This window comes from Eretmochelys imbricata, chromosome 3, assembly GCF_965152235.1.
Source record: "Eretmochelys imbricata isolate rEreImb1 chromosome 3, rEreImb1.hap1, whole genome shotgun sequence".
In the NCBI taxonomy this organism is placed as follows: domain Eukaryota; kingdom Metazoa; phylum Chordata; order Testudines; family Cheloniidae; genus Eretmochelys; species Eretmochelys imbricata.
In genome coordinates, this window is record NC_135574.1 from 65,000,256 (window position 1) to 65,025,521 (window position 25,266).

At 41.4% G+C, this 25,266-nt stretch overlaps 1 protein-coding gene across 1 annotated transcript in view; it reads right to left on the minus strand.

Annotated features, from left to right (window-relative positions):
• Positions 1 to 25,266, minus strand: part of ME1 (malic enzyme 1) — a 292,439-nt gene that overhangs the window by 163,324 nt on the left and 103,849 nt on the right. Inside the window, exon 4 of the mRNA XM_077811631.1 lies at positions 14,820 to 14,981. Within this exon, the coding sequence (XP_077667757.1) occupies positions 14,820 to 14,981 (162 nt within the window). The remainder of the gene's footprint in view (positions 1 to 14,819; positions 14,982 to 25,266) is intronic.

The following is a 25,266-nucleotide window of genomic DNA, read 5'->3' on the forward strand; positions in this document are numbered from 1 at the left end:
GCTGCTCCACGGAGGGAAAAACTGTGCCAGGCCTATAGCCAGCACAGCACTAGTTCCCTGGCATGCAGATGCAGCTACACTGACATGCAGTAGGTGGGGAAGCTTTGGTTCCACCCGTTCTCAACCCTCCAATAAACCTGCATGATAGGGGGATCATAGTGACTCTCCAGATCATGTTTCCTCTCCCAGGTTAATAGCCATGTGCCTCCTTACAGCCCTGCACCACCATGTCTGCCAGGCCACAATGTTGCCCTATATAGTTATTCATCATGTGTAGTTTATCCCCTTTCAAATTTCAGTATCTCATATGTCTCATCGTCTCCCACCACCAGCATGTATTATGACTGGCAATTTTTACGATACCTACTGAAGGAAAATACTTTTTTCCAAAAGCAGTCATGTTTGTTCTATCCAGAGCTCTGCAAAAAAAGTTTATTTTTTCATGTCTCTAATTTTTAAATTGTCAAGCCAAGTTAAATGAAGTGTTTCAAAATATTTCATAGCCAGATTGAGACAATTTGCCAGGTTTTCACACTGAAGCCAACTTTTGCTGAACTATAAATCCATGAAAATCAAGATATACAGCATAAATGCTGACAAATCCTTAACTGTGTAGTTAAGCTTTTGTGTAGTAAAGCTTTAGTGCAGCCTTCAGACACTGTTTTCGAGCTCCCTTTGCTCCCTCACCACCACTGTATCTGGTACACTTGCTGGTATCCACAGACCAATAACTAATATAAGAGAATCAACAAATAATGTCAGCCTAATCATGCTTGTATGATCACAACACACACACATACTCTCTCTCCTTTGCAGAATGTTAATGAGGCACCCTTAAAAATCTAATTAACTTCATGTCCACAGGGCTCTTTTGGGTTTTCAGTTTGGGTAAAGTCTTATAAGCACAGGCAGTTAATTCAGCAAGACATCTTGGCAGAAAGCCTGTAAAACTTTTCTGAGAGCTTGAAATTTGTTTACAGCTCAGTGCATACTTCTTCACAAAAGTGTTATAGTTCAACAAGGAACAACCAAAAAGTTCCTTTAAACTCCTGTTTGGAGTAACGTATGGTGAAATACAGATAGGAGAGAAAATAATTAAGCATTCAACAACTGAAAAGAACAGTGGTCATTTCTAAGCCGTGAATGGCAAACTATTGTGCAATTTCTCTTTTTCAAAAAGGCACTGAAGAATAAATAAGCTGCTTAAGCACATTATCCTGTTATTCAGGTCACTACAGTGCAAACTAGATCAGAGGGTTTGTTTTTGTTTTTTTTAACTGTTCACACATTTTGAGAGATTAACATATTTACTACTGACTATTTCATGGTTTCCAAAGCTGATTACTGAAAAGAAAATTCTATACTACAAATAAATATGTCAAGCCATGATTACTGGATCCTTTTCCTCAAGTGAACAAATAAAACTTGAATAACAAACTTCTTGTAGAATGTAAACCTTTTTAATGTTCTTTTGGAGATTTAATCTCCTTCAAAATATAACTCATCTTTCTCTGGTTAACAGATTTGTTGTGTATATTAAATTAAATTTATTGAAAACTTGAACATGTCTATTTTACACACTAGTGCTTTAATGAAAAAACCTACACAAAAGATATAAAACACATTCATACTTAGAAATGCAGCAAGTTCAAACTTTATCCTTGTAAACTTCTTTCCCCCAAAAGGGCTTAATTGAGGTTCATTCACTTGAAAGATCACATAGATCTACTTAGAATTAGCCATGTAAAATAAAAAAGAGTTCTTTGAAGCACCACCGGAACATATTAAAACTGTAATGATCTCTTGAGGTTTTTTTTTTTTAAAAAAAAAGGGCTGGGGGGAAACCCATTTATATTACTTGTACACACTTAGAGCTAAGAGATCAGCAAGTCATCAAAGTTCAAGAAAGGCCTGAGCCGTACACCTGGCTCTAATTGAGCTTCAGGAGCCGAGCCAAGCTAATGACACAGTAGATTACACAATTGGTGCATTTCATCATCAGGGAATGAACATGCTGAAATACCATCTCTATCTATGAACAATTTATGAATTCTGGTTGATTTTATTAAATTGCTGTGTCACTGAATGCCTCAGTGTATGTGTAATCCACCATTTCTGTGCCATGTATCTCCCAGATCAGGAACAACAGACGGTTGTTAAATCTTGATGGTCATCCATTCAAATGGGAGGATCTTAGAACAATAGGCTGGCTGAAGTTAAAAGAACCAGTTTTCTCCAACTTTGGCGCAAAGGGCTGGCGTTTGAAGGAGTAGAATTTTTCCAAAAGCAACAAAGAGATCAGGTGTTAGCACTGCATCTTAAAAACCTGAGCCTGAGACTCAGGGGGGTGGAATGGGGAGAAATCAGAGGAAGGACTCACAGGAGGAACAAAGACACAAGCTTTTGGAAGGAGAGGATACATTTCTGATGGCAAGAACAGCCAAAGTCCAAGGAAGCTGGCTAGAGAAGAGAGGACTGACCCCATGACTGGGAAGAAAAGCCTGACCTGGGGAAGTGGAGTCCCAGAATGGGGAGCTAGAGCCCAGAAAGATACAGTCCCAGTTCTGAAGAACACTCCAGAATGGTGAGGAAAGTGAGGCAGGGAATGCCATATGGACCTCTTATTGTTTTTGTCTGGATTTGTATATTTCTTGCAATACCTAAAGTAAAGAGTGACTGGTTTTGAAAGCTTTGTAAAGCCTTTGTGTTAAGTCCTTCAACTATCACATGTCCCTGAAAAAGTAAACTGTACACCAGAGTAACTATAAGGTTGGCATTCTGGGAAAGGGTGTTCAGGAGTCTGGGGAAGCTGGCACTAGTCACAGGGCCTAAGGAGTTGGACCATGGGGTCTCACCACTCAGAAGGGAATGTGAGACGAAAGATCTGCACCTCAAGAATGTGCCTAGAGACCTAAAGCCAGAGGCAGTGCCTGGACTCTGCTCAGTCACAGGCAGTGAAGAGAACATAGGTACAAGATATGGGGACGCAAACACAGTAGCCTGGTGAGTGTCCAGCTCGGGAAGCTCAACCAGGGCTATCTGTACTCAGAATTGGTACTGAAATATATCTTTGGAACAGATACTTTCATTTTCAGCAAACAGCCTCCCCAGAAAAATCAGAGGCATAGGACCCATTCCTACAACATACTGAGCATCTCCACTTATACTGAACTCAGAGTAGAGTGCTCAGAATTAGTGTTGAGTGAATAACTGATTTTTTTCATTCAGTGGCCAAACCCAAAACCGAAACTGACATTTTTCAGTTTTTCTCACCAAAATAAAAACAAAACAAAATTGTTCAGGTTGAATCAACATATTCAAAACAAAATGGTTCATTTTGAAATGAAATGTCAAAATGGCTCATTTTGATAATGTCAAATCAAACCATTTTAACTTTTTCTAATTTCCCCCCCTAATTTTTTAAGCAACCAAAACTATTCACCAAACTGGACCTGAATTTGTGAATAGTTTTGGTCTCCATTTTTTGGTGAATTTATTATTCCCCCCAAAATTTTTTTTGACCAGCTCTAGTCAGAACCCCTCAGGAGTTATTCAGTATTGCAGAATTGCACCCTTAGGCCATATCTACTGTACAACCGCTTTAGCGGCATAGCGAAGACACTGTAGCTACGCCACTGTAGCGTCGCAGTGTAGATGCTACCTACATTGATGGAAGCAATTTTCTGTCAGTGTAATTAGTTTATCTCTCTGAGAGGCATTAGCTAGGTCAAAAGAAGAATTCTTCCACCAACCTAGCCACATCTACACCAGACGTTAGGTCAACCTAACTATGGCACTCAGGGCATGAAATGTGTCACAGATCTGAACAATGTAGCTAGAGCAATCTAATTTTTAAGTGTAGACCAGATCTTAGAGAAGGAGTTCGAAAAATTATGGGTATGCTGCAGCTCAAAGAAATATAGCACTTTAACTGGAAAAAAATCCTCTTTCTATAATCTCAGTTCCTTGATTCTTTATTTCTGAAATAAATTGTTTTCAAGAATAACCGGTGTTGGGAATTCACAGGGCACCTGATCATCCTGAAATAAGAGGAGTCATGCTTTCCAGTATTTCAAATCTTTAAATTTTTTGTGATAATACAATACAAATTTATTTTGTACAGTGCATCCCAAACAAACTACCACAGTATTTTACAGATTTAGAGAGACTCTGTCAAAATAAAAATTCTCACCATTAGTAGAGATAGGGTAGAAATTAGAGCCAGTTAGAAAACAGGAAATTCCAATATTTTGAAGTTTGTTTTTCTTCTGAATTGCAACAAAATGCTGAAATTCCAAAATACACTGTAGAATGAAAATTCTGAAAAATGTTGATGCAGAATTATGTACATGTTTTGATATTAAAACATTTCATAACATAAGAATGGCCCTACTGGGTCAGACCGAAGGTCCATCTAGCCCAGTATCCTGTCTTCCGACAGTGGCCAGTGCCAGGTGCACAGAGGGAATGAACAGAACAGGTAATCATCAAGTGATCCATCCTCTGTCACTCATTCCCAGCTTCTGGCAAACAGAGGCGAGGGACACCATTCCTATCACCCTGACTATTCCTACCCACCAACATTTCAATAATGTTGAAATATAATAAAGTCATAAAATATTAAATATAGATTATATATAATATAAAAGTCTAAATGAATCAAAATGGTAGTCTAAATGAAACATTTTTGCCTTATCAAAACAAAACAAGAAAATATAAATGATTTATTTTGATTTTTTTTCCCAAAATTTTGATGAAATAGACCTGCTCCTGCAGAGCATTTTAGTTTTAATGAAACTGCACACTGTGATGGAAAACTGTTCCATCAAAAAAATTTCAACTGCATTTTAAATGCAGTTAATTTCTTTTTTAATGTTAGCAGCAAGACTCTGCATTGCACATTCTTGGGAAAATGTCATTTCTATGGAATTGTGTCATAGTAAAATATGGATTCTCCTTCTGTTGGAAAAGCTTAAACACCAAGTACATACACAAGAGAAGTGCTTGGAGGAAATATAAATTTGAATCCACATCTGCTTCTTGGCTCATAACTATCCCTTGCTACTAGTAATGTAAGAGTCTTATAAAATGAAATAATGTTTGCAAATGTAATTTATATTTTTCCAGTTATGCTGTTTGATTCATTATATACTTTACTGGGCAGTGAAGTTCTACCGGTAAGGTTAATTTTCTACTTACATTCATTTTACTTTCTGCTTCACAGCCATTAATCTGTTGTTTATCAATTTTCTGCCCTTTATGAACTGTCAACATTTGTAAAATGTTTTCATTTAGATAAGTCAAAATGTATAAAATAAACTCAATTCATATTAGGGTTTGAAAACTCCCCTCTTTTTAACAAACTTATTTTGGGACCTAATCTTCTTAAACAAAGCAGCAGATGCTATACATTTCAGAAAATTTGTGGTGTATATCGGTATACCCAGTGTATTTTTCTTCTAAGGGTACCTACAAGTAGGTTTCCTAATCCATATTTAGGACCTAAATAAGTTTCCTGATTTTCAAAAAGTGCTGAGAACCTGCCAATATAATTGCTTTCTGTTTCAACTGGGGTGCTCAGAACTTCTGAAAATCAGTCCCTACATAACCACAGGGCAAGAGAATTTAAGAAGCTGTTTTATCATAAAACATTTTGGGGGGAAAAATCTTAAAGTTAAATCACCAAAAATTATGCTAAGTTTTATTAAATTTGTCTTTTCTGAAGCTTTTTCTTTGAAGCATGTCAGCTAGCTGTGTCATACATTTCCTAGCTTAGGAGGGGACCATGGACTGGAGTGAAGGGTAAGCCTTTACCACCACATCTCCACACTGCATATGGATCCCAGCACCCGCAGGAAACACTGGTTTTGGAGGACCATTACTCTTCATCCTGTCATAAATATAAAGGGAAGGGTAAACACCTTTAAATCCCTCCTGGCCAGAGGAAAAACCTGTTCACCTGTAAAGGGTTAAGAAGCTAAGATAACCTTGCTGGCATCTGACCAAAATGACCAATGAAGAGACAAGATACTTTCAAAGCTGGAGGGGGTGGAAACAAAGGGTCCTCTCTGTCTGGGTGATGCTTTTCCCAGGACCAGAGCAGGAATGCAGGTCAAAACTCCTGTAAAAAGTTAGTAAGCAATCTAGTTAGATGTGCGTTAGATTCTGTTTTGTTTAAATGGCTGATAAAATAAGTTGTGCTGAATGGAATGTATATTCCTTTTTTTGTGTCTTTTTGTAACTTAAGGTTGTGCCTAGAGGGATTCTCTATGTTTTGAATCTGATTACCCTGTAAGGTATTTACCATCCTGATTTTACAGAGGTGATTCTTTTACTTTTTCTTTAATTAAAATTCTTCTTTTAAGAACCTGATTGCTTTTTCATTGTTCTTAAGATCCAAGAGTTTAGGTCTGTGTTCACCTATGCAAATTGGTGAGGATTTTTATCAAGCCTTCCCCAGGAAAGGGGGTGTAGTGCTTGGGGGGATATTTTGGGGCGGGTAGACATTTCCAAGTGGGCACTTCCCCTGTTATTTTTGTTAGACACTTTGGTGGTGGCAGCATAAGGTCCAGGGACAAAAGGTAAAACAGTTTGTACCTTGGGGAAGTTTTAACCTAAGCTGGTAAAAATAAGCTTAGGGGGTTTTTCATGCAGGTCCCCACATCTGTACCCTAGAGTTCAGAGTGGGGAAGGAACCTTGACAAACCCATTCTAAGCAGGCAGGTCCTGCTGTGGGAAGGTTGGTCTCTCTTCACTTCTCCCTGCCAGAGAGGGAACAAATGTGGAAGGACTTTCCAGCTTTCTGCAGGAGACCTCCAAGTGGAAAAGAGTAACACTGTACTCCCAAAAATGGAAAGTCATGTAATCTGTGCCTTCTTTGACAATAAAATCGTTCTAGACGTACAAAAAGGAGAGAATATGTTTTAAGATGAGACTCAAAAGGGGTGGCTGGTTAGCCAACATACTAATAGTAAAATTACCAACCCAAAGTAGCTGCTGAGATATATTATTAGCATATGAGGGAGGGGCAGGGGAACAGGAGCTGTAGTGTACTAACTATTTTTCCATCTGTGACTTTGAAAGCACAACTGTAACCTATGTCAACATGGGCAAAATTCTAGGCCTGTGTTATGCAGGAGCTCAGACTAAATGATCATAACAATCCCTTCTAGCCATAAAATCTATGAATATATAACATTTATTAAAATAAAATTATGCTTGAAGTGAAAATGACTTGCACAGAAAGAGACAAAACACTGAATAATGTAATATATTTTTATTTGTGCATGGTTAAAATAGTGTTTCAAAACAAATCTACAGTAAATAGTTTGACATTTTAAAACATGGGGTGTGACTGATGGAGGGAAATAATTATGTAAATCAAAAATAATTTTCTTTCTATGTCTAATATCAGACTATCTTACATAATATAGGCATCTTATTTTTTCCTGTCTACATTTGTATAGTCACCCCCAGCTAGGGTTTTGTACAACTCAACCAGATCTCAGAGGTACTCTTTTCAAAGCCAGACTTGACTTGTCCAGCTATGCTTGTTCTTTCCTTTTATAATGCAGCTTATCTTTTAATCGGTTTGACCTTTAAGCCTCTTGTTTGCCTTCGCTCATGAAGCTCACTAATTTCCTAATCTAAAGACAAACTAAAGGTTATAGCTCTGACTAGACAAACTCTCCCTGTCCTCCTCCTTTCCACTCACTCACTTTTTTCCCTACACTTTTTACTTTCATTCTCTATCCCTCTCTTTGGTTAACACTACTGCATCTAATCCTTCTGTATCCTTTCCCCATCCACACAGATTAATTCACATGTGCAATCTTCTGAACCCTGCCCATTCTGGTAGTTCTTACTGTGCTAAACAAGAAGCCAAATTTTCAACTGATCTAAATTGAAATAGCTCTAATGAGTCAATGGAACTACAATGATTTACTCTAACTGAAGATATAGCTAAAAACGTATAACAATAAGTCATTACAAACATCTCCAGACACACATAAAATTTCTAACAAACACCAAATATCAGTTTTAACTTTTCCCCCCCAATAAACTTCACCTTAGAGTCAAATAAGTATATTGACCCGTACCACTTGTTCCCAGTGCTACCCTCAAGGAAAGAGCTGGGAAAGCAGCTGAGCTTTGAACCATATTCTAAAATTCAACAGATTCTGAGATTTATCAGACTAATGGGGAAAGGGACCAGACACGAGAGCCCTTTACTGAAACATAACTGTCAACGGGCCGTTAAAAGTCCGGTTGGCAGCACAGTGGGGCTAAGACGGGCTTCCTACCTGGCTCGTCGCTGCTTCCAGGGAGCCGTGCAATGTCCCTCGGCTCCTAGGTGGAGGTGCAACCAGGGGGGCTCCGCGCACCACCCCCACCCTGAGCACTGGCTCCACAGCTCCCATTGGCCGTGAACCATGGACAATGGGAGCTGTGAGGGTGTGTGCCTCGCTGCCCCTGCACCTAGGAGCCAAGAGACATGTCACCACTTCTGGGGAGCCGCCCGACATAAGCACCGCCCAGATCCCGCACCCCTCATCTCTTCCCACGCCCCAACCCCCTGCCCAAGCCCAGAGCCCCCTCCCCACCCATAACCCCTCATTTCTGGCCCCATCCCGGAGCCTGCACCCCCAACCAGAGCCCTCACCCCCTCCCGCACCCCAACCCCTTATCGCAGCCTAGTGAAAATGAACAAGTTTTTGACACTGAAGATAAGTAGCTTAATGTAGCCTCACCACCTACCTGGTCTGGCTTCAGGCTAGCCATTGCCTCAGTCTCCCTTCTTGGGCTTCTCAGTAACTCTCAAAGTCTTTTATGCATATAATAACAACCTCCTCTTCTTATGGTCTGATTTATTAACAGAGTTCACAAGGGAAACAAAACTTCCTACTGAGGCTCGCTCTTCAGCCAAGTCTTTCCTTACATTCCAGCCTTGCTAGTTGTTACTAGTTCTCTGCACTCATTTGAGGACAGCAACTCCCAGGCCTTCCTACCCGGAGTCCCCCTTCTCTTTGGACAGGACTCAAGGTCTCCTCTTCCTTCACCTTCACAGCCTCTCTTATCTACCCCTACAGGATTCATTTAGCCACATGACTCATCTGTCATGTGACATTCATCTCTCTACCTGGGGAGGTGAGTTAAGCATGTCACAGGTGGGAGTGGAACCATGTCCCAAAGAGCTAGCCATCCTGTGATATTTATGTTTGATCTGATGAAGAATGGGAAGCCACTGGAGGGATGCCAAGAGAAGGTCATGGTCAAAGCAACCAGCTAGGAAAACGATCTTTATAGGAGTATTTTGAATGGAAATGAACAAGACAAGACTGCATTTTTCAAGGCCAGAGAAAAGGATGTTGCAGTAATCAGGACGTGAGATGATGAGAGCTTGGAAGGGAGTTTTAGCTGCATGAATGGATAGGAAAGGTAATATCTTAATGTTATGTAGAAAGAATCTGTAAGACTTAAGATATAGCCCGGAAGTGAGGACCTAGAGAGAGGCCTGAGCTGAAGATGACACCCCCAGTTTATGACCCTGATGACATGCCACCCTGGCTCCAGGCTAGATGAAAAATGACAATGTAAGCATAAGATAATGCCATATTAAAGTTACATACTCAAAATTTATATTTATATTTTGTTCAATTAAAATATTGACACCTTTTTGATCTTACATTCTTAATTAAGGAAGTGATTTCTAAAATTTACTAGATATTCACTGTTAAAGACATTAAGAATAATTATATATTATTTTGGCAAACAAATTCAGTTTTGTGAGTCTTGTAAGAAAAATTTAATGGCACGAAGTCCCTTTGGACCTTGCTAAGATTTCTCATTAAAACCAAAACAGATCAATGTTGTCTGATACCACGCTAACTCCACATTACTCACTCCTTCTCAGAGCTGTGGGTTCTACTTCAGCATGATTCCCAACCTCTGCTTGAGGAGAAAGAAGCCATTTTTGAAGATTGAACCATATTCCAAAAAGAGCTACTCCTAAACAAGCGAGCTTACTAGTCTTAATGTTAACTTTTTTTGCATTTAATATCTGTTACTCTATATGAACTCATATATAGTATGAATGTACATATATACTGTACAAACTCAAAGAAGAAAAGACAACTTAGAAAACTTAGATTTAGCCCACAGATAGAAATTTGAATAGAAGATAAAGAACTTTGTGGAGAAATAAAATAGCCAAAAGGCAGGTACAGGCTGACAAGCAAACCATCACACAAGATTAAACAGGAAGTGTGGTTTCCAAATACAATGTAGTATTCCAAAACCTGTGCTACAGTAAAGAGCTTTGTATCCAGTAGAGGTTTCTATTAACATTTTTGTTGCTGACAACAAATCTTCCCTGTGGCCTGTTTTAACATCCAGGATACATTAAATCCATATCTATTTTAGTGGACATAAGATTCCACATATATGAATGCAAAGTATTAATACATAATGATGGGTACACTGATGGCCAGATGGGAATAACTGGCATTTACTTTAACTATTTAGAAAAATAAGAAAAATGCATAGGTATATAAGAATCACATATGATTATATTCCTTTCCCCAACTCTTGGTATGTCATCTATCTCTTTAAAATGTAAGTTATTCAAGGAATAGGACCATGACATTGTGTTAAGCATATAATGGGGCCCCAAACATAATAAGGGCCATCATCCAGACTGAGGACTCTGGAATTATTGTAATACAAATATTATGGAATGAGAAAATCAATAATAGCTGCCTCCACACCAGAACAGTAATCCAGTTTGAAAACAAACTAATGATTCTGAAGAGCAGATCTATACGAAAAATTGCCATTCTTATGCAGTTCTGAATAATGGTAAGATAGATAAGTGACAACACATACACAAAAAACAGAAAATAGAATTTCAGGGTGCCACACAAGAAGACTTCTGAACAGATATTTTCCATAACTTACTACTCTCAAACACTGGGAAAATTCCAATAGAAACTAATTCTTCTACACTTCCATAATCAAAAATTAAATATATTCAAGCAGTTTCAACCTTTGCTGAAGAGGATGTGGGCAGATACAGTAGATTATTAAAGTTGGATGAACATTTTCTATTGAAACTATTTTTAGATTGAAAATTGAGTTTTCAATTAGACAATTTTTTTCCAGCTTTCCACAGAAAAATTGACTTTTTATCAAAACAAAACAAAAAACCCAAAACACATCGCAATAAACAACAAAAAATCCCCAAACTGAAAAATTTTGATTTGGAAAGTATACCACGCTGCCTCATGCCCCATTCTCCTATCTGGACTGGAATCCCTGGCCAAACTACATCTCCCATGGTGCACCTCAGCAACTCAGCAAGAAGGGAGATGTGGTGCATCAGAGCAGTCTACAACTCCCATTAGATACTAGACAGCGTTTCTCAATCAAAAATTTTCAGGTTTTGGACAAAATCTTCAGCTTTAGACAACAAGAAAACGAGCCTATTATGCCCTATGCAGCACTCCCCTAACATTTATAAAACAACAAAAAAATTATTTAGGATCTCAGATTATTAATATGAGCCAGGAAATGCACTCCCATTCCATGGCTCACAAGAGAAAACTCTACAATCATAATGCAGGTGAACAAAATACAAGAAAAATGAAATGTGTAACAGTATTCGAATTAGATGATTAAACACCAGGTTTGAAGGGTATTGGTGTTCAACCAATGAACAATGTGTAATGTGTAAGAAACAAAGACAAAACAGTAACAACTTCAAGCTCAAACTACACTGTATTTTATCTAAAAAATGCCACTCTCTCCTTTGAATACTTAACATATAACACCGATGTATTTACCTCCATATTGCAATTCTTCACAAAATACCCACCTGTATCCAAAAACCAACTATTTGTGGATCTCTCAGTATACTGCAATACTGCACAAGTGCCTGTGTCCATCACTGAATATAACACCACACCTAAAATATGTAGGGCTACCTGTATATTTTGTGTGTGTGTGTTTACTGGTGTTCTTACTTGTAAATATTCCTATACAACATAGGTTTTATAAAAATCATCTGTGGGGCCATTTAAGAAATATTCTGCCACTTAAACAACTAAAACAGTAGGCGCCACATAGAAGCTCCATGAAAAACAGTAAAATACCTATTTTAACCAAGGCCCGAAGGTTATCACAATTTTTACACTGATATTCTAAAATAACTTTGCCTCAGACAGGATGTGTAAAAAACCCTGAAACTATTTATTATGTCTACCTAATAATATTATTGATATCTTGCCTTTAACAAAGTACAAAAGCCCATTCAAGCTGTTGAATTGGTTCCATGCATTGAAATCACAACCATAAATCTTTGATTTTGATTTGGCTGAAATTAAACTATGCAGGAAGGTCTTTTGATATTACTGCTTGTCTGTCATCTCAAAAGGTCTGCAATTTCATTTACTCTTCCTCTTCTGCTTCATTACTTTCCATGTGTAGCCCTGACTAAGTTACTACAGGTGAGAAGTTGAAAGCTATGAATTCATAGAATAGACTTTGATGTCAAGTAATTTTTTTAACCAAAAAAAAAAAAAAGCAAACCATAACTTGGTCAAAGATTAGCTGTTATGGTAGGCTTGAGATTGAACGGATATATGCTCATGTTGTTTTATTTAGATTTACCAGTAAGCTTCTAAATTCCTGAAACCCATGAGTTAGAAATGAGGTAGAAATAACCTTTTATTACATTATAGTTGAGACAGTTTCTGAGAGTATTACCAGACATACTGTAACTTTGCATTAAGCAAGAGATTAACAAACCTCAAGAAAGAATTTAAAGGTCTCCATCAGTTTACTGAAAATGAAATGCTGCCAAATTGTTATATCAACCCAAGCGAGTTACTTAAAAGGTCCCCTACATGAAGGGAAACACTGTCTGCTTTAGGTAACATCCTCTCACTAGTTCCCCTTGAAATTTTGCAAACTCTTATGTTCATATTCACATTAACATTCTGGAGGTCACACTTCAGGAAAGATGTGGACAAATTGGAGAAAGTCCAGAAGAGAGCAACAAAAATGTTAAAAGGATTAGAAAACCTGACCCAGGAGGAAAGGTTAAAAAAACTGGGTGTGTTTAGTCTTGAGAAAAGAAGACTGAGGGGGGCCTGAAAATAGTCTTAAATATGTTAAGAGCTGCTATAAAGAGGACTGTGATCAATTGTTCTCCCTGTCCACCGAAGGTAGGATAAGAAGTAATGAGCTTAATCTGTAGCAAGGGAGATTTAGGTTAGACATTAGGAAAAGCTTTCTAACTATAAGGGTAGTTGGAGGTTTCTAAGAACAGGTTAGACACGTTGGGAAAGAGACCCACTGAGAGCACTTGGAGTGTTCTAAAATCACTGATCTCATAAAGAATATATTTTTTAGAATTGTATGCCTGTGTATACAAAAAAATATTGAACTGTCTATCCTCTACTATACTTACATACTTACTATCTGTCAGATACCAGATATCAAAGACATCAGGACAATGTACACAATCAATTCTTTATTATTTTCTATTCTTGAAAGAAAAAAACACTATTTTCACTGCTATCCTATGTACTAGACATAAATATATTTCAAAAGTAGACTAATTTCAATGTTCAGAGGTGCAGCTAAAAAGATACATTGCCAAGATGACACAGGTAGGTGTGTCTACACAGCATTTTGGAATGAGTGGGAACGAGCCTCACAGCCCGGGTCCTCAGACTTGGGTAGCAGAGTTTGCACTAGTGCTCTAAAAATAGCTGTATAGACAATGTTTTGAAATCACTGCAGAAAACTCTCTGACCCCAGTGTGTTGGGCATGCACATACCTAGTGGAACATGTGTGAAACCACTCAACGAACCATAATTTTTTGACCAAAATTAAAATGTTTCACAAAAAATTTCACTTTGGTTGAAAGTCCAGTTTTCACACCAACTCTTATACTAAAATGAAATAAATACAGGATAAAGAAACTAAAGGTCAAATCCAGACACCATAGAAGTTAATGGGTGTTTTTCCACAGACTTCAGTGAAACCAGGATTTCACCCTATGAAAACAACAGTGAATATCTCACAAACCATCAAGTTTCTCTTCATGTGTTTGGAAGAAAAGAAACGGGGACTAGAGGCATTAATGAATTATTTGGAAGTAAGTTATTAAATAGGACCTTTGCTCATAAAGAAGTAGCAGTAAATTTTGGGCATCCTTACAAAATAGTCATAGTGGACAGAGTTCAACCCCAGTTGGCACAAAAAGTTTCTGTGTGAGGGATGCTGCACCCCAAGGGAATTCACTTCCTGAGAAGTGTCCCTTTCTCGGGCCTAGTCTCACTGTGGGCTATATAATTGCCATGCAGGGAAGGCTGCACTGGGCATGCACCAAATGCCCACCTAAGCCAGTGCAATCCACTTTTGGGGCTGTGCTGGCCACCTGTAGGACCTCTGGTGAAGGGAAGGTTTCAGGTGCATTGTGAAATCTCCACAATCAATGGTCCTGTGCCAGACTTTTTGCCCGTGGAAGTAATCTGGGCCTTTTCGATGTACTAAATTGTCAGTAGAAAGATATCAGTATACAGACTCTATTAAATATATTGGTAAATTTAATAAAACTGTATTAAAGAATAATTATATACAACAAGTAAGAAGGAGAATAAGTACTCACATGAGGGAAAAATGGAATGGAATAATATACTCACCCAAAATTCTAACTTTACCCTTTAATAGAACAGATAAATACAATTATACAGTTCAGCCTGTTGCTCCTAAAATATGTGAAATGTTCATGGAACCTACGAAAAGTATTTACCTCATTATCAGTTCCCACATCCAGGATTACAGGCAGACATTCCTGTGGTTTCATTCCTCCACATGCTGTGTAAAGGGCCAATTTGCCAACTGGGATGCCCATTCCATAACAGCCAAGGTCTCCAAGGCCAAGAATACGTTCTCCATCAGTCACCACAATAGCCTTGATGGAGGAAAAAAAGGACTATGAAATAATTTCTTTTCTGAAATGCTGAGTACTTGCAAGCAACATATCTATACTCCTCAACACATGTTTTTGTTTCCATTTTAAAACTATTGTTACAGAGACACATTAAATTATAGTAGAGTGAAAGTCCTGAATTCCATCATTACATTTTATTGCATATTCACTTCACTTATATTGCAACTTCACTTCACTGTAAAAGGTTTTCCCAGTGCTAATCCTCTAAGAATGCAGCAATTGTCACTTATCAGACAGGTGCTCAGTGCTGCATTCCAAAGGAACAATCATTTCCCCTCTTACATTGCTCTGAATAAAGAAGGAAGAAGATTTGCCCCTATGTTGTGGAGAAAGGGTAAGGAAGGATCCTTTGCTTCTAGCTGTTGCCGCAACTGTTCCCAGTGGGAGTGAAAAGGAGGTGATATTGCTACTGCAGCTCCCTGACAGGAGTGAAACTATAGTCTTCCAGGATATGTTTACACAGCATCTGGGAGCAAGCCTCCCAGCCCAGGACCACAGACCTGTGGTAGCTGAGCTCGCGCGAGCATGCTATTTTTAGCCGACACCCTATCCTAGGCTTCAGAGCCCAAGCTCCAGCCCAAGTCGCAATAACAAAGCACCATCTACACAGCTAACAACAGTGTGCTAGCACGAGCCCTGCATCTGTGGACCAAGGCTAGGCAGCTCACTCCCAGATGCTATATAGACATACCCGCAGAGGCTCGCGCCCTTCAACAACCATACTCCTCCCGACCCACATAAACACAGCATCTACAGCTTCCTGCAATTGCAGTGCAGCTTTTTTGAGACTATAAAAGACAATTTTTTACTATAAGGGGGTCCCACTGTATACATGCAAATATGTTGTTTCACCAACTATAACAAGACAACCCAGCTCTTATTTAGTGCTTTTCATCAGTAGATCTCAAAGTATGTAGAAATAGCACCATAATAAAACAAACTTCAGACACATTTAAAACAAAGAACACCTGTCTGGACTCAAAACAAAGGTTTCTGTAACACTGGACAGAACCATATGAGTGAAGAGTCACGTACGACAGAGTAAAAGAGAATAATTTAGAATTAAGAGGTGGGTAAAAGGCAATGCAACTTTGACTGAAAAATGGTTACTAACCTGTTGTAACTGTTGTTCTTCAAGATGTGTTACACATGTCCATTCCACCCTTGACGTGTGCGTGCCCCATGCACAGTCACTGGAAATTTTTCCCTCAGTGGTAACCAGCAGGACGGCTTGAGCACCCTCTGCTGCCATGTGCCAGTATAAAGAGCCCATGTACACTGCCATGTGCCAGTATAAAGAGCCCAGCTGACCCCAAGCTCCCTCAGTTCCTTCTTTCTGGAAACTCCCATGTAGAGAGGGTGGGGGAAGGGCCATGGAATGGACATGTGCAACGCATCTCGAAGAACAACAGTTATGAAAAGTTAGTAACAGGTTTTTTTCTTTGAGTGATTGTACATGTGCATTCCTCTCTTGGTGACTCCCAAGCACTAATATAGGTGGAGGGATCGCAGTTCATGTACACACAGACTGTTGTACAGCACGACCAAATATAGCATCATCTCTAGAGTACTGGGTGATGGCATAATGAGAGCAGAAAGTGTGCACCAATGACCAGGTTGCTACTTTACAAATGTTCTGGATAGGGATCTGCACTAGGAATGCTACTGAGGATGCTTCCACTCTTGTGGAGTGAGCTGTCAACTTGTCTAGTGGAAAAATACCTGCCAGATCATAACCAGAGCTGATACAGGAAGTTATCTAATATCAGATTATCTGTGAGGAGATTGGAAGACCTTTAATTCTGTCTGCTATAACCACGAAGAGTGGACCACTGAAACAATTTGGTCCGGTCTATGTAGAACACCAATGCTCATCTAATATCCAATATGGATCAATGGCTCCATGTCTAGTTGGCAGCCGGTATCAAGTGGAGTGCCCCAAGGGTCGGTCCTGGGGCCGGTTTTATTCAATATCTTCATAAATGATCTGGAGGATGGTGTGGATTGCACTCTCAGCAAGTTTGCAGATGACCCTAAACTGGGAGGAGAGGTAGATACGCTGGAGGGTAGGGATAGGATACAGAGGGACCTAGACAAATTGGAGGATTGGGCCAAAAGAAATCTGATGAGATTCAACAAGGACAAGTCCAGAGTCCTGCACTTAGGACGTAAAAATCCAATACACTGCTACAGACTAGGGACCGAATGGCTCGGCAGCAGTTCTGCAGAAAAGGACCTAGGGGTTACAGTGGACGAGAAGCTGGATATGAGTCAACAGTGCGCCCTTGTTGCCAAGAAGGCCAACGGCATTTTGGGATGTATAAGTAGGGGCATTGCCAGCAGATCGAGGGACGTGATCGTCCCACCTCTATTTGACACCGGTGAGGCCTCATCTAGAGTACTGTGTCCAGTTTTGGGCCCCACACTACAAGAAGGATGTGGTAAAATTGGAAAGAGTCCAGCAGAGGGCAACAAAAATTATTAGGGGACTGGAACACATGAGTTATGAGGAGAGGCTGAGGGAATTGTGGATGTTTAGTCTACGGAAGAGGAGAATGAGGAGGGATTTGATAGCTGCTTTCAACTACCTGAAAGGGGGTTCCAAAGAGGATGGCTCTAGACTGTTCTCAGTGGTAGCAGATGACAGAACAAGGAGTAATGGTCTCAAGTTGCAGTGGGGGAGATTTAGGTTGGATATTAGGAAAAACTTCTTCACTAAGAGGGTGGTGAAACACTGGAATGCGTTACCTAGGGAGGTGGTGGAATCTCCTTCCTTAGAAGTTTTTAAGGTCAGGCTTGACAAAGCCCTGGCTGAGATGATTTAGTTGGGGATCGGTCCTGCTTTGAGTAGGGGGTTGGACTAGATGACCTCCTGAGGTCCCTTCCAACCCTGATATTCTATGATTCTATGTGTAGCCTTTGCTCATCCCTATTTGTGTGTGGTTTTGGGTAAAATACAGATAAGTAAATTGGTTGACTGATAAGAAAAATTGAAACTACTTTAGAGACAACACTTGGATGAGAGCATAAGTATACCTTCTCTTTAAAGAAGACTGTATATAGTGGTTCAGATGAGAGGGCATGCAGTTCAGAGACTCTTCTGGCAGAAGTGATAGCAATTAGGAAAACCACATTCCATGAAAGGTGTAGTACAGAGCACATTTCCAAAGGCTCAAATGGCCCATAAGTTTAGACAGGACCAAGTTCAAGTCCCATGGGGGAACAGGTTCTCTTAATTGAGGGTGCAACGTCATTCTCATGTTGTTAGAAAAAACAGAAGTTATCCCAGCAAGGGTCATCGTCTTCTTTTTTCATATGGCTGGTGTAGAGCAGCAACTATAATTTCACCAGAAGATGATCGAGCCAAATGGCTACATCACGAACAGCAGAATTTACTGCAGTAATGCCTCCTTTATACTTATAAGTTGGGCAGTAGGTAGTGATATGTTCGACGATCTATTGTGGGGAACCACACTCCCACACCAGGGATTCCTTGATTTTCCATTTGTGCATTAGATATCCAGATCTACTATGGTTGGTTTGAATTCGGTTCAGAGTTGACCAAGCTGACCGTGGAAGGTCAAACCCAAAAACCTTCTGCATGGGATCTGGCACAAGGTGCTTATTTTTTAAGTCTTGTTTAGCCCAATCTGCTTTCCAAGCCTCCTTCTGATCATAGCTTGATTGCATGAAGCTAAACAAATATTCCCAGAGAGGCTTAAGGGATTTAAGATGTTGTGGGGAGGGGGGGCATTGTCAAATTCTTGGTGAATAGGAAGACATCTGTTTTCCTGGATTCGCTGAGCTTCGCAGAATGTTGCAGCAGTTCGGCGTATCGGCAGGGGAGCGACATTAGACAGGACAGGTAGCCGTGGTTTTGGAATCGACTGAAGGGTTCCCGTGATGCACCGCATCACTGTATTTAACTGTGTCAAGTCATGTGTGGCTGCAAGTCATATTACAAGTCATGTGTGGCTGCATCTGCTCCATACCGGTGCACAATATTCAGCTACTGAATATATAAGTGCTATTGCAGATGTTCGCAACACTGATGCTGATGCACACCAGGTTGGACCTACTAGTTTCTGGATTATGTTGGCTCTCATTTTTATTTTTGCAGCTACCTTCTCAAGATGATCATAGAAGGAGAGGGTGCGGTCAAGTTTCACTCCAAGATATGTCGGAGTGTAATCGTGTTGCACATTTTTATCACAGAAATCTACTTTCAGAGTGTTTTTGGCACTCTTATTATCAAGATGGAATGTGCTTACTATGGTTTTTCCAAGGTTTGGTTTAAGCCTCCATTTCCAGAAGTATTGCTCCATATTTTGGAGGTCCTCAGTTAATGCTTTCTCAATGTCATGGAGGTTTGATGCTTGGATTGTCATGGCAAGATCATCTGCATATCCAAATGTTCGTAATTTAGTTGGAGGCATGTCACTTATGTAAATATTAAAGGGGGTTGGCGCAAATACAGAGCCTTGTGCTAGCCCACCGTTTATGATACGGGGTGAGCTGGTCTTATTATCCAGGTACACCCGCAGGTGTCTGTTACTCACATGGTCCACAGCAGGCAAAGTGTTTCGTAACATGGTATAATTTTAGCAACTTTCAGCATCAGGCCCTTAATCCATACAGTATCATATGCAGATGACAGGTCAACAAATACTGCACCAGTCTTTAGGTTTTTTTGATAGCCAGCCTGAATGTGAGGTGTGAGTGCCAGAACTGGTCACAACAACTACGTTTTGGCCGGAAGCCTGCCAACAGTACAAGGGTGTATTCTTTTGAAGATGATACGTTCAAGAAGTTTATAGGTTGTACATAATAGAGAATTTGGCCTGTAGCTTCCTGCTTCATCAGGGGGCTTTCCAGGCTTCGGAATGGCAATTACCATTGCCTCATGCCATATTTCAGGGATCTGTACTGTCCTTAAGGTAGTGGAGTACAATGTTGCTACCCACTGGAGTCCTTTGGGGCCAAGATGGTGGAGGAATTCTGATGGAATACCATCAGGGCTTGCAGCCTTCCCTTTTTTCATTTTTACTTCCCCTATGCTGACAGTGGAAGGTTCTTCTCAGGCGATTGAGGCAAGTTTTCAGTAAAGTTGTTGATACACTTCTCTTCTTGTGTGCTTATCATGTGGTCCTTTTGTGTTCTCCACCAGTTTGGAGGCAATTGAATTTGGCCAGATATTTGGTGGCCAGTACTCTGTGGAATTAGCAGTCCCAAGACGTCGTAGTAGTGTCCATGCTTGATGACTTGAACGTGTAAAATCAAGGTTTTGCGCTCAATAAAGCCATAAAGTATAGCAGGGCTTTTGAAGTATGAGAGCTCCTGGTCTGATTGTATTTCCAGAGCAACTCCTGCATCTCTCTCGTCCAGCAGGGAGTTTGCTTTTTCCAGAATCCTCGGGGAATGTTCTTCTTTCCTGCTACTTTCAGGAGCCCTGCGAACTGTTGATAGCATTCTGGTCTTGCTGGAATTCTTGTAACAGTTGTATCTACAGTCTGTTTTTAGGCATCCCAATCAGCTTTAGCAAAATTCCATTGTGGTACCTGCTTCGGAAAGAACACAGAAATTTCTATGCCTACATAGATCATTATAGACCTGCATTGGCTGTTTGGAAATGCTATGATGAGAGTGTTACCACTTTGGTCTTTAGACACGAATGTTAGGTCTGCATCGTACCCACATTGCCAGTGGCTTGAATGGAATGTTGACTGTTGTTTTAGTTCATAGACCAGTGAGGATAGAAAGCTGATATTGCTGCCAGGTGAATCTTGATAGAGAAAATGGCTAAGGCCTTGCTGTTTCAGGTGCAGCAGACAGTTGACTACATGTTGGATGGATGAGTGTATCAATGAGACCCCGGTCTGACAAGCCCAGATACGAAACCGCTTCCATTTTGACAGTTCCCTGGCCCTTGTGAGTGCTTTCTGCTACTTAGTAAGATCTGGAAAACTTACTCTGAGCAAGCCTGCTCACTGAGATTTAGCCTTGGAGCTTCCAGGATGTTAAATTAAGGGATTGCAGGTTCAGGTGGAGCAGCTGACTGTGGTCTTGAGAAATCAAATCCAAGTGAGATTTGATTTCCCACTGAGAAGTCCAGTAGCATGGAGAACTAGTGTTGGCTGGGCAATACTGGGGATATTAATATAATCTGGGCATGATCCCACTTGATCTTTAGTAGCACTCTGTATAGGAGTTGAATTGAGGAGAAATTGTAGAAAAGCTTTTATGTCCAAGGTAGAAGGAAGATGCCTATTATGGAGCTTGGACTGTGGCCTTGCAGGGAGAACTGCTGACATTTTCTGTTGGACTTGATTGTAAATAGGTCTATTTGGGGAGGCCCCCAGTGCTGGAAAATGCATCTGGTTACATCTGAGCAAAGAGACCACACATGGTGACTCAAAAATAACCTGTTCAGGCGGTTTTCTAGCTTGTTCTACACCCCTGAAAGGTAAGAGACCTCAAGGTTGATTGAATGGGCTATGCAAAATTCCCACAGGTGAACTGCTTCCTGAAAAAGGAGGGATGAGCAAGCTCCTCCCTGCTTGTTGAGGTAAAACACTGCAGCGGTGTTGTCTGTAAGAACAAATAGGATTCTCCCCCTGATATGAGGTAGGAAAGACTGACAGGCAAGACAAATTGTCCTGAGCTCTCTGATATTGGTATGAAGAGTGAGCTCCCTTGAGGACAAAGACCCTGAGTTTGGAGGGGCCTCAAGTGAGCATCCCACCCTAGAGCTGACACATCTGAGACCAGTGTCATTGACTGTTCACGGCGGAGAAAGGGAACACCCACACAAACATTGAAAGGATCCAACTACTGATTCAGCAAAATTAGAATCTACGAAGGTACCATGAGCACAGTGTCCAGATGAAAACAGCTTGGCAAGTACACGGACTCGAGCCATGTCTGGAGGGGCTTGAGGTGTAGCTTCACAGGTCGTACTACATATGTGCACAAGGCCATGTGTCGTACAAGCCTCCTACAGTTTCAGGCTGTTGTGATTGAAACTTGAGGTCTGTCATGAGAGACTAAATAGATTGGAATCTTGCCTCTGGGAGGAACGCTCTGGCCTGGGTAGAGTGCAACACAACTCCTATAAACTCTATCCTCTGTACCGGGTAAAGGGTAGACTTGTCTGCATTGATCAGTAGGCCTACAGCCTTGAAGGCTTACTGAATTAGTCATATGCTGGATATAACCTGAGCTTTGGACTGGCCCTTGACTAGCCAGTCATCCAGGTAAGGGTAGACCTGCACTCCATGTCTCCTCAGGAACTCTGCCACCAAGGCCAAACACTTCATGAACACCTGAGGAGCAGCAGAGAGGCCAAAATGAAGCGCCGTGAACTAGTAATGTGGGTGCTTCACTACAAACCTGAGGAACTTTCTGTGCCCTCGGTATATCGACACATGAAAGTAGGCATCTCTTATATTGAGTGCAGTATACCAGTCTCCAGAGTGAATAATGGATGCCAGGGTGACCATGCAAAACTTTATCTTTTTGAGATATTTGTTGAGCTGGCACAGGTCTAATATAGGTCTGAGTCTTCCCTTTGCTTTTGGGATTAGGAAAGAACGGGAACAGAAACCCTTTCCTCTTAAATTCTGTGGAACCTCCTCTATGGCTCCCACCTGAAGGAGAGATTGAACCTACTGAATTGGAAGTCCTTTGTGCGAGGGGTCCCTGAAGAGCAACAAGGAGGGAGGGTGGGAAGGAGGGGTAGAAATAAACTGGACCATATATACCACTCCTACAGTGCCCATCACCCAATGGTCCATGGTGATACAAGACCAAGAACTGAGGAAATGGGAAAGGTCGTTTGCAAACAGAGGAAAAACAGGGTCTGGCATCTGGAAACTGGTATAATGTCCTCAAGTCTCCATAAAACTGTCTGTTCAGAACCCTCTGGATGGCTAGGTGGGGCAGGCACTGATTCAGAGGTAGGAGAAGGAGGTGGTCTATGCCTATAACCTTTACTCTTTTTTTCTCTGCAGGTGCTGTCAGACAGCTGGAGCACAATGTCGGAGGAGATGCTGAGGCCTGCAGTGCTTCCTGGAAGATTACCCTTGAGTCCTTTCACACAGGGAGCTCAGTGTCAGTCTTCTCTGAACAGAGAGTGAGGATCCCTCCAAGAGAAGGTTATTATAGTCTATTGGACCTCCTGTGAGAGCCCAGATGACTGCAATGAGGAGCTCCTAAACATGGCCACTGCTGAAGCCATTGACCTGGCAGCCAGATCAGCCACATCCAGAGCAGCTTGCAGTGAGGCCCTCACTGCTGATTCCCCCCCATCCACGAGAAGGAGAACTCCTGCCTAGCATTTCCTAGAAGCATGTCTTTAAATTTTAGCATGGAGTCCCACACATTGAAGTCATACCTGCCCAAAACTGCATGCTGGTTTGCAACCTAAAGCTGCAAGCCCCAAGTAAAACAAACCTTCCTAGCCAAACCTTCCTAGCCTAGTCTAACTTGTTTGAGTCTTTTGATTTTGGGGTTATGCCCTGATGTCCCTGCCTTTCCCTCTCATTGGCAACAAATGCTACCAGGGACCCCAGGGAAGGGGGAAATGGGAGTAAAGGAACTCATATTTGGGCGGGAACATAATACTTGCATTTGGACCTTTTTGAGCTGAGGGGAAGAGATGCAGGGGTCTCCCATAACACCTTAACTGGGTCCATAATGGCCTCATTGAGAGGCAGGGCCACTCTGGAAGGACCTGCAATGGCTAAAATATCAACCAAGCAATGTAAGGATTCTTTTACTTTCTCCACCTGTATGCCCAAACTTAAGGCATCCCTCTAACAATTCTTGGTGTGCCTTATAGCCATCTGGGGAAGGCAAGTTGCCCCCTCCCGAGACTGCCTTGTCAGAGGAGAAGGAAGAAGAGGCCACCCTTCTTCCATTTTTTGATCCACAGGGTCCAGTTGAGCTGGCTTTTGATATCTGTTATCGAGTTTGGGACTGGAATCAGGAACGGGTGCTTCCCAATAGGTAGGTGCCACACACCTTTCCAAGGCCACCAAATAGGAATGCCTGGAATATGATCTTTACATGGAGGGGGGGAACCCCAACCATTCCAAAAAAGCCATTGGACAAGTATAGGCCCCCAGTGACCTCCTGGCTAACGACTCGATAGTACTCCTGTGACAGGATCCATGGAAGGATGGAAATAACTGGAGGAGGGGTAGCAAGAGCAACTCTGTGGTTAGGAAATGTAGGACCCTTTGATTTAGAAGAAGATGACTCTCCTTCCACTGAGCATAGTTCCAGATGGTGCCAGCAACCAGTGCCAAGGTGGAGAGGCCTGCAGAGAGGCAAGCATCATGGGTTTTCCCATTGATGGTATCGAAGGGTACATGAGGCTGGCATGGTACAGAGTGCTGTAGGAACCCTGCTATGCCCACCAGCACCAATAGCATTGACTCTTGTATTGCCGATAATACTGGCACCATCAGGGTCAGGAGGTTCCTGGTAGCTGCAAACATCTCTGATGTGGTCGGTAACAAGATAGGTCAGTACAGTGTGTTGCAGTGTTGCAGATGTGGAAGGTGGTCCTTCTGGCCCTGGACTCAACTGAACCTGCAAAGGCACCAAAGTCAACAGTGCTGTCTTCTGCAGTACCAAAGCAGAGGAGTGCTTATACTTAGACTGCACTAGCTCAGGATACTCCTAGGACTGGGAGAGATATTGTGTGCTTGGACAAACTCCAGATCCATGAAATTGTCTGAGGCACCTGAGTCCACAAGCACTTCTAGGTTGGTGTCAGGCATCGCAGGGTGCCGGAGCTGGAACCAGAGAGGGAGGGATGTGTTGGATTCTGATTGGCCATCACCAGGTACTGATGGACAATTGCTGTGTGGACTGCTGGGGAAAAGTGAAGGACACCAACCCAGCCCAGATTCCCCTACCAGGGCTGGGGCATGGCATGCAGATCAAACCTTGACAGGGCAGCTTGATATAATGTGCACTGGTTCCCTGCAATATAAGCATAGGTCCGATGCTCAGCATCGATTCTTCTCCACGTCAGAAAGATGGGGCTGGACCTGGTCGACTTGCAGGGGTTCAGATGATGGATAAGGAACTGGTGATCCAGGGGCCAGAATCAGCAGAGCTGATGGAAGCCAGTAGGAACTTCTGTTTACTTGGATCATTTAGCCAGGAGGTGGTCGATCTTGATGCATAGATTGACTAAGGCATCCAGGCCAGAGAGGGATCCCATCCATGCCAGTTC